Below are 13794 nucleotides of genomic sequence, written 5' to 3' on the forward strand. Positions count from 1 at the left end.
TAAGTTTTTTAATAAACATGAAATAAACCGAATTGCTCGTGTTTTTGTACGAACAACAGCTGTGATTTCTTAAAAACGATGTTGCGCAATAAGGAGTCAGTCAGGCATTGCTGCTTGGACATCAACATCTGCGGCTTAGCAATCGACAACGAGAAAGGAAAACAAGTCGCGTAAGGCGAAATAACATTTAGTCAAGCTGTCAAAACTCACAGAATGAAACTGAACGCACTGCATTTTTTCACCAAAACCGCATACTCGTAGTTTTGTTAGTCCACCGCTCGTGGCAAAGGCAGTGAAATCGACAAGCCAGAATAGTGCGGTAATGGTCGCGCTGAGCAGGATAACACGCTTTTCTGTATCTCTATTCTTTTTAGCGTACTGAGTTTGTTTTTAATCCAAACATAGCATATCTATATGTTTTTGGAATCAGGGACCGACAAGGAATAAGATGAAATTGTTTCTAAATCGATTTCGGAAAATTAATTTTAATCATAATTTTCATACTTTTAATTTTCAGAGCTTGTTTGTAATCAGAAAATGACGACGAATAAGTTTGTTTAAAAAAAAAAATGACAAGTTTCCCATTTTTAATGACCAAATTCATAAATTATTGTTTAAGCCACCAAGCTGAAATGCAATACCAAAGTCCAGCCTTCGTGGAAGATTGCTTTGCCAAAATTTCAATCAATTTGATTGAAAAATGAGGGTGTGACAGTGCCGCCTCAACTTTTACAAAAAGCCGGATATGACGTGATCAAAGGTATTTATCAAAAAGAAAAAAAACGTCCGGAGATATCATTCCCAGGAACTCTCATGTCAAATTTCATAAAGATCGGTCCAGTAGTTTAGTCTGAATCGCTCGACACACACACACACACAACACACACACACACACATACACATCACGACCCTCGTCTCGATTCCCCCTCTATGTTAAAATATTTAGTCAAAACTTGACTAAATGTAACTACTGAAACAGTTTTTAGAAATTATGGAAATGTAGCTAGGTTATGATAGCGCCAGCCAACGCAACAATGAACAGCGTGTACTTATCTCCTCAGGCACATACGTGTATCTTTTGGATATTTTCTCTTATGCATTTATCTTTTTGTTGGGCACAAGTCACGTTGTGGAGACACTCGGAGAGGCCAATTAATGAAAATACTGACAACTCTGGGCAAAAGAGATAGGGGAAGAGAGCGAGACAGAGAGAGAGAGAGGGGGGGGGGGGGGAGAGAGGGGGATGAGAGAGAGGGGGGAGAGAGAGAGAGAATTGAATTGAGTTGAACTTTATTTTACAAGGATTAAGATTTAAGGCTGAGAGAGAGAGGCAGACAGACATACAGACAAGCAGACAACAAAAAGGATGAGAGAGAGAGTGTGTGAGAGTGACTCAGTGTGTGTTTATGGGTGCATGTGTGTGTGTGTGTGTATGTGTTGTGTGTGTGGGTGTGTGAGTGGGTGAGGGTGTGGGTATGTGTGTATGGGAAAACGTTTTCCCCAAATTTGCATTTTCTCTGATAATAAATTGGCAGAAAGCAGTAAGTCCACTTCCTGCTTTATGCCTCTTTCACAACCAGACCAAAAGTAAAATGTCAGAAAGCAGTAACTAAGTCCGTAACTGCCTTTAGCTACTTTTATTACACCCCCGGTATTGGGGTGTGTATAGGTTTAGCTCGATGTGTTTGTTTGTTTGTTTGTTTGTGTTCGCATATAGATCTCAAGAATGAACGGACCGATCGTCACCAAACTTGGTGAACAGGTTCTATACATTCCTGAGACGGTCCTTACAAAAATTGGGACCAGTCAAACACACGGTTAGGGAGTTATTGGTGGATTAAAATTATACAAGGACTTATAGAGGGACATCTTAATGGTCAAAGGGAAATAACCATTCTCACTCAGTCACTGCCACCAACTGAGAAGGTTATTTCCCTTTGACGGGGGTGTTTTTCCTACCTCGTAGGAATTTCTTGTTTTAACAATATTTAAATTGGGACATAATTTGGCAGAAAGCAGTATGTCCTGTTACTGCCTTTTACCATTATTTTTAAGTGAATGAGTTTTGTGTATTAATTTGGCAAAAGGTAGCAAGTCCACAAAAAATAATTATTTCTAAGTGATGAATCAAATGTGGGTTTTGATATTCATAACAGAAACACAAAACACTGCCCTGCATTTCATCAGTAAAAAAATATATAATTTAAAGCTTTACATTTCAATACATAGATGCAAAGAGAAAAGGTTGATTTTCTCGAAACTATGTTTCATGGACTTGCTTCCTTCTGCCTTTACACGGCAGCAGTGCCAAACGACTTCCCTGCATGCTCTTGACGAACACTGATGCTGAAGTCTTCTCGTCTTTATCATCATCATCATCATCATCGTCATTGTCGTCTTCCTCGTCATCATGCCATAACTGGGCAGGGCGCTCTGACAAAGGCAAATTATGAATGGTGATGTTGAGTCTTTTCTGCGCTGTCATCCTCATCATAGTTCCATCACTCACTGACACAGGCACGTGGTATACGCTGATGTTCAGTTTTGGTAGAGCAGACACCGACAGTCACAATGTGAACAGCGACTAGTCCCTTCAGTTCTGTGTTGGACGGGTCCTTTAAGCCGATTCCCAAGTCTGATGCGATTTGTGACATGACTGTGCGGGACACTGTCAAGAAACTCATTAGTAACACAGGTCATGTTGACAGGTCATCGCCAACATTGTCGCTGCTTTTTACAGCTTCAAATCAGAAAATCCCAAAACGGATTGGTTTGTTCGCATGAAAATGAGATTTCTCTTTCACAGCAACGACTGCTGCATCAGTATTCCGTCAAAGCTGTCTCGGAAATCTGCATATGATGAGAGTGTTTTGTGGAGCCTGAGGGCACTTCACCATATCCCCCTTATTTCCCCCGGACTAGTTTTCTGCTCCTATTTGCAGTCGCCCATAAGCAAAACTAAAGCCTATGGTTATGTTCTATTGACTGTAAAACTATGTGGTTTAGCATAGATTTTTCGCAATGGAAATTGCACCTGATTTATTTCCAATAAACAGTAAATAACACTTAAGATAGTCAGCATAATCAGCTGAACAGGGGTCCGTTTTGGAAGGCTTCCGTCTACCATTTGTAATAACATTTCATTGTTTGCATTGTGTAACTTGACTTTAAAATGATGCCAAAAGACCAAACAAAACAAAACAAAAATACAAACAAACACAAAAGTTCCCAAATGATGTTCCCTGTTCTTGTTTTCTGTCGGGTTTTTTTTTCTTTCTCTGTTTACCCAAAAAGCTGTTCTCGAAGTGAAATTGTTCACAAGGAAGTTCTTGTTAAGTTCTGACATCAGCATTTGATTTACTGTAACTGCTGTGAAGCCGCAGGTCACTCTTGTCGCAGAAGTTAGGTTTGTTTGTTTTAATTCTTAGTGGCAACACACAGTCCCCTTCTGGAGTTGCTCAGCAATACGTGTCTTGCTCGTGTGAATGCATCTTACATCACGATCAGAAAGATAATTCGTTCACTGACCCAAAACACCGATCAATAAGGCGTTTTGCAGTGTTTTTGTTGTTTTTATGTGAGAAACGAAAGGTGGCAATGGGTTCAGAACAGAAAGGTTCCTTTCATCGCTGGGGTTTTCTCATGTGCAACAGCTTGAAACTGCAGCAAGCAACGTCTTTCTATTTCCCAGCTGTTTTACTATTTTACTATTTCTTCCTCTTTCGATTATTTGTTTTCTTTTGATTTTTTTTCATTTATGTCGGTTGGTTTGCTGGCGCGCCATCCTCATTTCAGTTTTGCCCATTCAATGCGCATTTTAGTGCGTTGGAGAGCACGAAGTCGAGTCAGTCTGCGTTGCTTTAAAACGACCTGATCAGGTCCGGTAATATTTGAGTGTGAGTGAGGGAAGGGGTTGAAGGGGAAGGGGGTTACGGCGCTTGCAATCTGCTACTCCTATCGTTCACAGCAAGGAATTAAAATGTTGGGCTTATGAAGTAACTATTATCTTGAGATTGACAAAATGTCATACTTGAACTACGGAATTACTTAATCACTGCATGCCTAGTTTGTACTTTTGCCCTTCGGAAGTGTTTTTCATTCAATTGGACGTGGAAATTTAGAGCAAAGCTCCACCAAACTGTGAAAAAGGTCCGCTCTACTCTACCCAGTCTGGCAGCAGCAGCGTGTGTGTGTGTCTGTGTGTTCGTCTAAGGTTTCGCTGTATTAAATACTCGCCGCACGGAGCAGTATATTCGATTTGTCTGACAAGTTAATGGTATTGTTGCCAAACTGTGAGCACCTGTATGGCTTACCTGTGTGCACCTGTATGATTTGGCTGTGTCTGTGTGTCTGTGTCAAATCTGTGTGTCTGTGTTAAATCTGTGGTTTGTGTCTTAAAACAAAGGTTTCACATTACCTTTGTGCACCTGTATAGTTTTTCTGCAAAAATAGACGGCACTCTGAAAAATAACTCTGTCGGGTTTGTGTTGGTTGTGAACGAGTGAATACTCTTGCTTTAAGTGTGGCAAGCTTTCAACACGTGCCCCTTTTCTACGTGTTTTAGACACACCCCTTAGTAATGACTGGCCTATAAAATCACATGGGAAAGTTTAACTCAATAACGATATTCACACTTCCACAACCCATACAGACCCGACAGAGTTATTTCCGAACATCGTCGATTATTTCCTCTGTGTGCCTGTGTTGTAAGAGTCAGCAGGGGCGATATGATGCGTAAACTCTTTTATAACCCATTCAAACCGGACAATGTCACATGGGAAAGTTATACTCAATAAAAGCAAAAATGTTCATTCTTTCACAACCGGTACAGACCCGTCAAAGTTTTTTTCCGAACATGGTCTATTATTTTCCCTGAGTGCCTTCTTCTTCTTCTGCGTTCGTGGGCTGAAACTCCTACGTACACTCGTGTTTTTTGCACGAGTGGAATTTTACGTGTATGACCGTTTTTTACCCCGCCATTTAGGCAGCCATACGCCGTTTTCGGAAGAAGCATGCTGGGTATTTTCGTGTTTCTATAACCCACCGAACTCTGACATGGATTACAGGATCTTTTTCGTGCGCACTTGGTCTTGTGCTTGCGTGTACACACGGGGGTGTTCGGACACCGAGGAGAGTCTGCACACAAAGTTGACTCTGAGAAATAAATCTCTCGCCGAACGTGAGGACGAACTCACGCTGACAGCGGCCAACTGGATACAAATCCAGCGCGCTACCGACTGAGCTACATCCCCGCCCTTTCCCTGAGTGCCTGTGTTGCAGGAAGCAACAGGGGCGATACAATGCAGAAACTTTCACAACCATTACAAACCGGTGTATTGTCTCACCTGTTTGCCTGTGTTGCAAGAGGCAGCGGGGGCAATACAATGCAGAAACTTTCACGACCCATACAAACCTGTCTATTATCTCACCTGTTTGCCTGTGTTGCAAGGGGCAGCGGGGGCAATACAATGCAGAAACTTTCACGACCCATACAAACCTGACAGAGTTATTCCCGAACACTGTTTCTTAATTATCTCACCTGTGTTGCAGGAGGCAGCGGGGGCGAAACGATGCGGAAACGCGAGTGGTCCTGACGGCAGGCGGCCACCATGAACCAGGGCATGGGCACACAGTCTGCCGCTGCAGTCGCTGTCAGCAACAACAACAGCAACAGCAACAGCAGCAGCAGCGACAATTCCCACACCTCGGTCAGCCACAGCCAGCTCGCACTACCGGACTCGCGCTCCGCTACTGGTCAGTATATACAGAGTACTGTAGTCATTGTCCACTTTGTGCAGCGTCCTGAAATTTCGAGGAAATACACACACACACACACACTCATTCTCCCACACCCCCCACCACCACCCCGGCTGCTACAGACACACAGGCAGATACACACACACACACACACACACACACACACACACACACTCACAGCACAGATACACACACACACTCGGTCAAACACACACACACACACACACACACACACTTCTCTCTCTGTCTCTCTCTCTCTCTCTCTCTGTCTCTGTCTGTCTCTCTCTTTCTGTCTCTCTCTGTCTCTCTCTGTCTCTCTCTGTCTCTCTCTGTCTCTCTCTCTCTCTCTCTGTCTCTCTCTCTCTCTCTCTCTCTCTCTCTCTCTCTCTCTCTCTCTCTCTCTCTCTCTCTTTCAACAACAACGACAGCAACAACAAAAAACCCAAAGGATGACATAGAACAAGTCGCGTATCATACCCAGAAACAACCGACGTTTCCATCTGAGTGATCGACAAGAAGAAGAAGATACCCAGAAACTCTCATGTAAAATTTCATAAAGATCGGTCCAGTAGTTTACTCTGAGTCGCTCTACACACACACACACACACACACATACACCACGACCCTAGTCTCGATTCCCCCTCTATGTTAAAACATTTAGTCAAAAGTTGACTAAATGTAAAAAGGAGAAAAGAGAAGGAAAACTGAAGAAGAGGAATCAGGAAGTATACCGGGAAGCTTTATCGATTATAGAGATAACATGGCATCTTTCAAATTCAGATGTTTTGATTCAGGTTTGTGTGCTTTTTTTTGCCCATTGACGAACAAGCCGAAGAATAACAGGGATTGCGGGCGGTTAAGATGTGTACAAGCTACTTTGCGTATTGTTAAAACTTTCGCGTGAGTACAACATTAAGAGAGAGAGGGGGGAGGAAGAGAGAGAGGGGGGGGAGGAAGAGAGAGCGAGGCTCTGTCTGAATCACACGCACGAACGCACACACACACACACACACACACACACACACACACACACACACACACACACACACACACACACTAGATAGAGACATGGGGTCAAAATAGTCTGCTGTCTGCATTAGAATAGCCTGCAGAGAGAAATGTGTTGGCACCACCACACGACCAGACAGAACTGTAGACACGGAGTATACAATGAGATTGAAATCCTTACATTTCACTTCGGTGCCTGTGGTACGATATTCCGCCCTCTCAAACAGGGCAATATGACGGCTTACTAGTGCCAAAACCTCATAATTGTAATTATCAAGGACTAATTTTCCCCTGATAATTACCATTTTCACGTGTTTATTACTAATTTTCCCGGGAAAATTACGAATTTTCCAGGAATAATTACTAACTTTCACCTGTTAATAACTAATTTTTAGTTTTGGCTCACTTCCTGACGAATTGCTAGTGCCCAAACTAAAAATTTGTCATTTTCCCGTGAAAATTACTAATTATCCCGTGAAAATGAGTAACTAACGAGTAAAAACAGTAACTGACAGCGTTAATTAGTAAGTATCACGTGATAATGGGTAACCCCAGGTTTTGGCACTAGTAAGCCGTCATAAGGCAAGGTGAACGTTCTTCTCTCTCCCTACCCGACTTGACCTCCTTTCTGTAGAAAGCGGTGAAATGTGTTGTGAGGTGTGCGTTTCACAGCCACAAGTTATAATTGTTGCCGTGTTAATATGTTGACATTGAACGAACCCCGTTCAGTGCAGAGGGCGTATAGAAATGATGTGTAGAAAACCTATGCTTCGCTTGACACGGACGCGGTGGCATTGACCGCATGATCGATTTGATCAGGTTTGACAATTTTTATTGACTACACCTTTTTGTGTGAAGGAGATATGTGTGTATTATTTACAGTGTGGTATGTGTTCCCTACCTGTGTGTAGACTATTTATTAAGATTCGTTTTTTGAGTGCTTTGATGTAGCAGTTTTGAGCGTAAAACTGAAAGACTTGCGTGATCGAGTGGGAAATTCCTATCAGCGCTTTGCATAGTGATACAACTTTTGCGCTGCGGATCAACCTGTTCACACAAGTGTAGCTTGCGCTACTGCACTACTTACGGGTGATTATCTGCAGACCTTAATGCGTTTTAAGGTAAGAGAGTTTGTGTCGAGATAACAATGATGACACTGCGACTAACAGCACTGGGTCATTTCAACCACAATCCACTGCAACCAGTGCGAGATACAGTTCAGATTGACATTTATGTCAAAGGCACAAAAGGCCAACTGGCTCAGGATCGCTTAGAGAGGGCATTCTGATACAGTAGAACCTCCCGTAACGACCTCTCCCAAGAACGACCCCCTCCTTTTGCCGACCGAATTTCTCGGCACGGATGCTTTTCACACTGTAACTAACCTTCCAAGAACGACGCCCTCCTTTTTCCGACGACCGACCCACCAATTTATTAAAATTATGGTCAATAACTACTTTGACCTTTTAACCAGTGAGTGTCAAAGTTCGTAATTACGCAGCACACGCACGCCATTAGTCACGCATCAAGAGTCAGGGGAGGTAGTGTGTAGTCAGTAATGCGTGCAAGTCAATGGCCCACGGCTGTCATCTTCTCACCTATTGCTGTCACAAGGGTATAGGAGGGGTTGGGTACTAGGGGCAGTTGGAACGACAACTCAATAATGAATTTCTGTGTACGTATTCTGTGAGTGTGTGCTCACCAACCGAGACCTCGGGGCAATGACCCATACTTGCCAATTAGCAAGTTTTACCTATGGGACGGTCTCCTTACCGGCACGGTTGGCCTAGTGGTAAGGCGTCCGCCCCGTGATCGGGAGGTCGTGGGTTCGAACCCCGGCCGGGTCATACCTAAGACTAAAATTGGCAATCTAGTGGCTGCTCCGCCTGGCGTCTGGCATTATGGGGTTAGTGCTAGGACTGGTTGATCCGGTGTCAGAATAATGTGACTGGGTGAGATATGAAGCCTGTGCTGCGACTTCTGTCTTGTGTGTGGCGCACGTTATATGTCAAAGCAGCACCGCCCTGATATGACCCTTCGTGGTCGGCTGGGCGTTAAGCAAACAAACAAACAAACAAACGGTCTCCTTTGATGTCTGAGAGGAAACTCCTCCTGTCCCAGGTTACAGTCACTGACCTTCTTACCCGGGGTCAATCACCGAGTTTTATTTATGAGACCGCGCGCGTGTGTGTGTGTGTGTGTGGGGGGGGGGGGTTAAGTCTGTGCGCTGGCGCATGCACGTACATCATGCTTATCCATATGCACATCAAATGGGAACAAAAATAGGATGAGGGACACAACTTTCAAGACTGAACTGCCCAACAGTTGCCACCCCTGTAAACAAAATGATTCCTCCCAAACTCCCAATAAAGACCCCTCCTTTTTACGACCGATTTTTCTGGACATTTTCAAGGTCGTTAGTGGGAGGTTTTACTGTATCTCCGAGCCAGAGTCTAGTGGATGAGCCAGAGTCTAGTGGATTTGCGTTGTGGTGAAACTTGAACACGGAGAAAATTGGTATGTCTGTGGTCGTATTGATGTTGTGTTTTAAAGCTAAATTTCCACGACTTTCACTTTCTTGTACTCTATAAACCGTCTGTTGACGAAGGCAGATTGATGTGTGTGTGTAGTTTAATCTTAAGCATTTATTCTATGTTTAAAGTGATAATGTCTAACAAAAAAAACATGTCTGTCATCGCCCTAAGAGCTGTACAGTTCGGGTTGGGGGTTGTAATTATGTGACTTCACACCAGGAATACCTTAAAAAAAACGTTAAAAAAACGTTTCAGCGCTGAGTTACTCAAATAGAAAACGGCTGTATTTTGAGTGGGAATCCCAGACTGTAATTCTCATTGTGACGCCTTTTTGTGCCCTCCATAATTTTTGTTCTACCTTTTGATCTTAAGTATTTCATGCGCTATTCCTATAGATACAGATTTGAAATTGAGCCTAGAGCTAGAGTTCGTTTTGGGAGTTGAATAGATTACAACACACTGCATGGAGGAAGGTCTTAGAATACATGTTTGAGCGTTCTATTTTTCAAATCTGAATGCTATGTTTTGTAGTCATTTCAGACCGTGGTATTCTGCAACGGCCAATATGTGTGTTTCTGTAATGCGACTGTATGTTTGAATTCCTCAATACAAAGGTCTTAATCTGCTTTGACGAATGGGTATCTATAAGGACTAAATAAAATATGATGACGGATGGAAGTCCGGACTCCTGACACAAGAGAGCTGGGCGAAGCAAACTGCTCGCTGATTAAAATTAGTGTAATTATTTGGCATTGTTTCGGAGCAGTTATGAGAAAATCATTGTAGGTGTTTCTAAATTACAGTACAACGCATGCTCTTTGAACTTTTTAAGGTCCAAATCGTCAGAATATATTCCAAAATGGCGCCTCAGGTGTACTATTTTTAAGTAACACAGTCATTATGCATTACCAACTATCATAGTCACTATGATAAGGATAAGTGCTCATGGGTTGCACTAAAAGTTTATTGTCAAAATTGCACTAGAGCAGCCCTGAAAGTCCAACAAATGGTGTACTCGCCTTTGGCTAGTGATTCTGAAAATGTCCTAGCCAGAGAGCGAACTTTACTAGCCAAACCAACCATTTGTTTTAGCAACTTTACTCGCGGCATTTGGCGAGTAGATGAACATTTCTACTAGCCAGTTACATGTTTCTACTCGCCTTGGTAAAATACTCGCCACTTTTAGGCCTGTATAGACTCGGTGACGTTGTTGAATGTACAATGGGAAGAATATTTCACAAAGATAAACCTAGGTCAATGCCCTTCGCCATGACGCATTCATTTATTTACAAAACGGCTGTCAAAAGAAGTACCGTTCCGCTCCAGTGCTCATTGTTGTTGCTATATCCATTCATGAAAAACGTGGTCGTACATTGCGATGTCTGAAATGCATGTTGTAATTGGATAGAAGACATAAATATCCACGTAGTTGAGCAATCAAAAGTGACATAGCCCTTTCTTATTTAGACTGGTACCTAGCGTCAATCTACGCATAGCAGTGCAACGCCTGCAATGCAAAGCAATGCCGAACACGTAGACTGTATGTCCTGTGACATGCAACCGTGTGTTTTGTGAGTTGCATCGAGCGCACGGTTATGAAACAGTCCAGTTGCACTATACACGGTGCATGACACAAGGCCGTGGAATTTGAAACAAGATCAAGAGTAATTAACAAGTCCCTGTCTGTGTCTTTGATCGAGCATCCTTGTATCTCGAAGTAGCCCCTCATCTTCACACAAACATGCGTGGCCTTCTTGTAGAAATTTAGATCGTGGATAAGTTTCCTGTACGCTTAGGTAACACACACGTCTGTCCTTTGTACTTATATTGCAAATTTTTTCTCTCTGAAATCTGCTTTATTGTCTGTTTGGTTTTTAATCAGTTTCTTCCCCCAGATTTTTCTAGTAACCATTTACAGAATAACGGGTGTTTGATCAACCTACTGTCCCTTTTTGTTGTGAGATCCATGGTTTTTGTTAATCGTGTATGAGCTGCAGTAATAAAGTCACTCTACGCAAGAAGGGGTTGAAGTGTTTGTTACTGTCATCTGACGTTCATTTTAAGGAAGGTTTTGGCAGACTAACCATAGCACTATCCTTAAAATGAACGTCAGATGACCTAAGCGTACAGGAAACTTATCCACGATCTAAATTTCCATGTAAGTTAAGAAGCCATTACGATTGGCAATGGTGTTCCTTGTTGAGTAAAGCAAATCTTAGTGATTTGAAATTAACACTTTAATGAATTGTAATTCTTTTGACACCTGGTTCGTAAAAAGGAATAAACATGAATGTCTCATCGTTAGTAGGGGAAAGTCGCTAAACCTGGAACAGTTAAGGAGAAACAGCCGTACCAGACACACAAAAATGGACATTGCAAAGCGTTCTTTATATTGTCACATACTAGACTATATCAGTAAATAAACGAACCTCATAAAATAAAGTAAAAGTCACGCAACTCATCAGACTGATCATAATAAAAATGTCTGCATTTGTTCCAGGTTGGACGCATGGGTGTGTAAAGTGGAACACTGTGTTGTCAAACTCGGAACACATACAAACACACCCTGACTCTCTTTCTAGCTCTGTCTGTGTCTCAGACACACACATATACACCCACACACTCTCATTCACACACAAACAATCACACATTGCCACACACACAAGATAAATAAATACGTCATAACATTTTGATTAAGCCATTTTATTTAAATGTCTTTTTTCAACATCATATTTTGATTTTTACCAAGGAAATAACAAATCGGATAACAATTTAAGCCTTAAGTGTAAAACAAAAAGATAAATAAGGGCTAGGTCTAAAAAGGACTGAGAAACAAAACCTTAAAAAAAAAACAGGAAAAAATAGGCAAAGAACCGATTTCGCAGACAATGTCCTTTGTCTTCTACTGTCAGCGCAGTCATCGTGTGATTACTGTGTGCACTTCTGGCACTATAACATATCATCAGGGGAATTGGTGCCACACATGAAGCAGTAGCACGAAATTTCGCAGCTTTATTTGTACCTCTCTTCTGTTGACACATAGATGATATAAAAGGGCTACCTGCCCAATTGACTAAATGTAAAAATCATTACGCATAAAGTCTCAAAGCAAATAACTAAGAACAGATTTAAGAACTGATTTTGCAGACACACAAAAATTGCTAAGTACAGATTTCGAAGTCCTTTTGTCCGCTGCTGTCAGCGCAGTCCTCGTGTGCCCACTGTGTGCACCTCTGGCACTGTATCATGTTCTCAGGGGTGTTGGTGCCACACATATACCAGTACCAAGTGCTTTCCACCGGGATAGAACGCATCGTCGAGAATGTTCTCCTTTTTTCCCTCTGATCAGAAGATATTCCCCTCTTGTTTCTCTGAGCAGAAGATTTTGTAGCTTCATTCTGTCCTCTTTTCTGTTGACCTGCACGCCTTTTTGCAAGTGAAATCTCCAGCTTTTGCTTGTAAGGAGAAGATTGTTTTTTTCGTGATGATCTCTTCGGTGAGCTTGTGGTTGTGCGTTGCAGGACATCAGCAGCAGGTAAGCTTACATTTGCTGCTGACACCAAGCAATCATAATGACCAGAATCTCCATGTCCAGTGTACAAAACAACTTTATTTCAAATTTATTTTAGCTTCAAGAATGCTATTGATTAGTTCTTGTTCTCTGGTGTTAATGTAGAAGGTCTTCCTGTGAACTTTACTTCTTCTTTTGCAATTTTTTTTCTCTTTTTAAATGACTTTTAAGAGTTGTGACAGTAACACCATATGCTCTTGATGCGCAACGCAAACCCATCTCTCCGTTTTTCACTGCCGACAAAGCGCAGCCCATTTCGTCTGGTAACCACCGCCGTTCGGGTCTCATAATACTGTCAAACAAATCAATCAATCATTCAATAAAACTTATAGAAGGGGAAAACAACAAAACCGAAAAGAGAATTGAATACGTGAATAAAACAGGAGTGTTCTGTTTATTGTTTGATGAGGGTAAGATGGAACAGAATGCGGCAAAGCTGGAACACTGTTCCATGTTTGCCTCTCTTATGTGTTCCATCATTGCCGCATGGATTTCGCGTTTTTCTGTTGGATACACGTGACGTTTCAAATCTTTTTTTCCGTTCAAGTTATTGCAAATCTATGAAGGTTTATCACAGCAATCAACATTTTACGTGAACATATAGATAACTAGAGGAATACCCGGCTTCGCCGGGGTGAATCGCGAGACAGAGACAGACAGCGTGGCGGTTCACCACAATCACCTTTGAAGGCGAAATCCTGTCAAATGGGATTGAGAATTTTCGAGCTTATTTCTTAGCCCTATATTATCTGTTGTGGCTTCTCAAATGCCAGAACATACAGACAGTTAAAATTAATATTAAAAGTCCTACGGTTTTGAGCCATTAAGGACTTGAGTGTTTGTCCGCTTTCAAAAAGAGGAAAGAAAGAAACAAAAAATAAGGAGAGGACGGCAGGGGGTGGGGTTGAGTTGATAATGCTCTGT

General features: G+C 42.2%; 2 protein-coding genes across 4 annotated transcripts in view; one reads left to right on the forward strand and one right to left on the reverse strand.

Moving 5' to 3' along the window:
* The window catches only part of LOC138959133 (small ribosomal subunit protein eS24-like), a 434279-nt gene that overhangs the window by 128216 nt on the left and 292269 nt on the right, over positions 1 to 13794 (reverse strand). The gene's annotated exons all lie outside the window — the stretch shown is intronic.
* The window catches only part of LOC138959124 (retinoic acid receptor alpha-A-like), a 203495-nt gene that overhangs the window by 101164 nt on the left and 88537 nt on the right, over positions 1 to 13794 (forward strand). For 2 of the 3 annotated variants that reach the window (XM_070330480.1, XM_070330481.1), the window contains exon 5: positions 5551 to 5754. In XM_070330480.1, the coding sequence (XP_070186581.1) occupies positions 5610 to 5754 (145 nt within the window). In that variant the 5' untranslated portion in view covers positions 5551 to 5609. Of the gene's footprint in view, positions 1 to 5550; positions 5755 to 7235; positions 7585 to 13794 lie in introns of those variants that run through there. The other variant, XM_070330484.1, reaches the window with a different exon arrangement.

Source organism: Littorina saxatilis, linkage group LG2, assembly GCF_037325665.1.
Source record: "Littorina saxatilis isolate snail1 linkage group LG2, US_GU_Lsax_2.0, whole genome shotgun sequence".
Lineage (NCBI taxonomy): Eukaryota > Metazoa > Mollusca > Gastropoda > Littorinimorpha > Littorinidae > Littorina > Littorina saxatilis.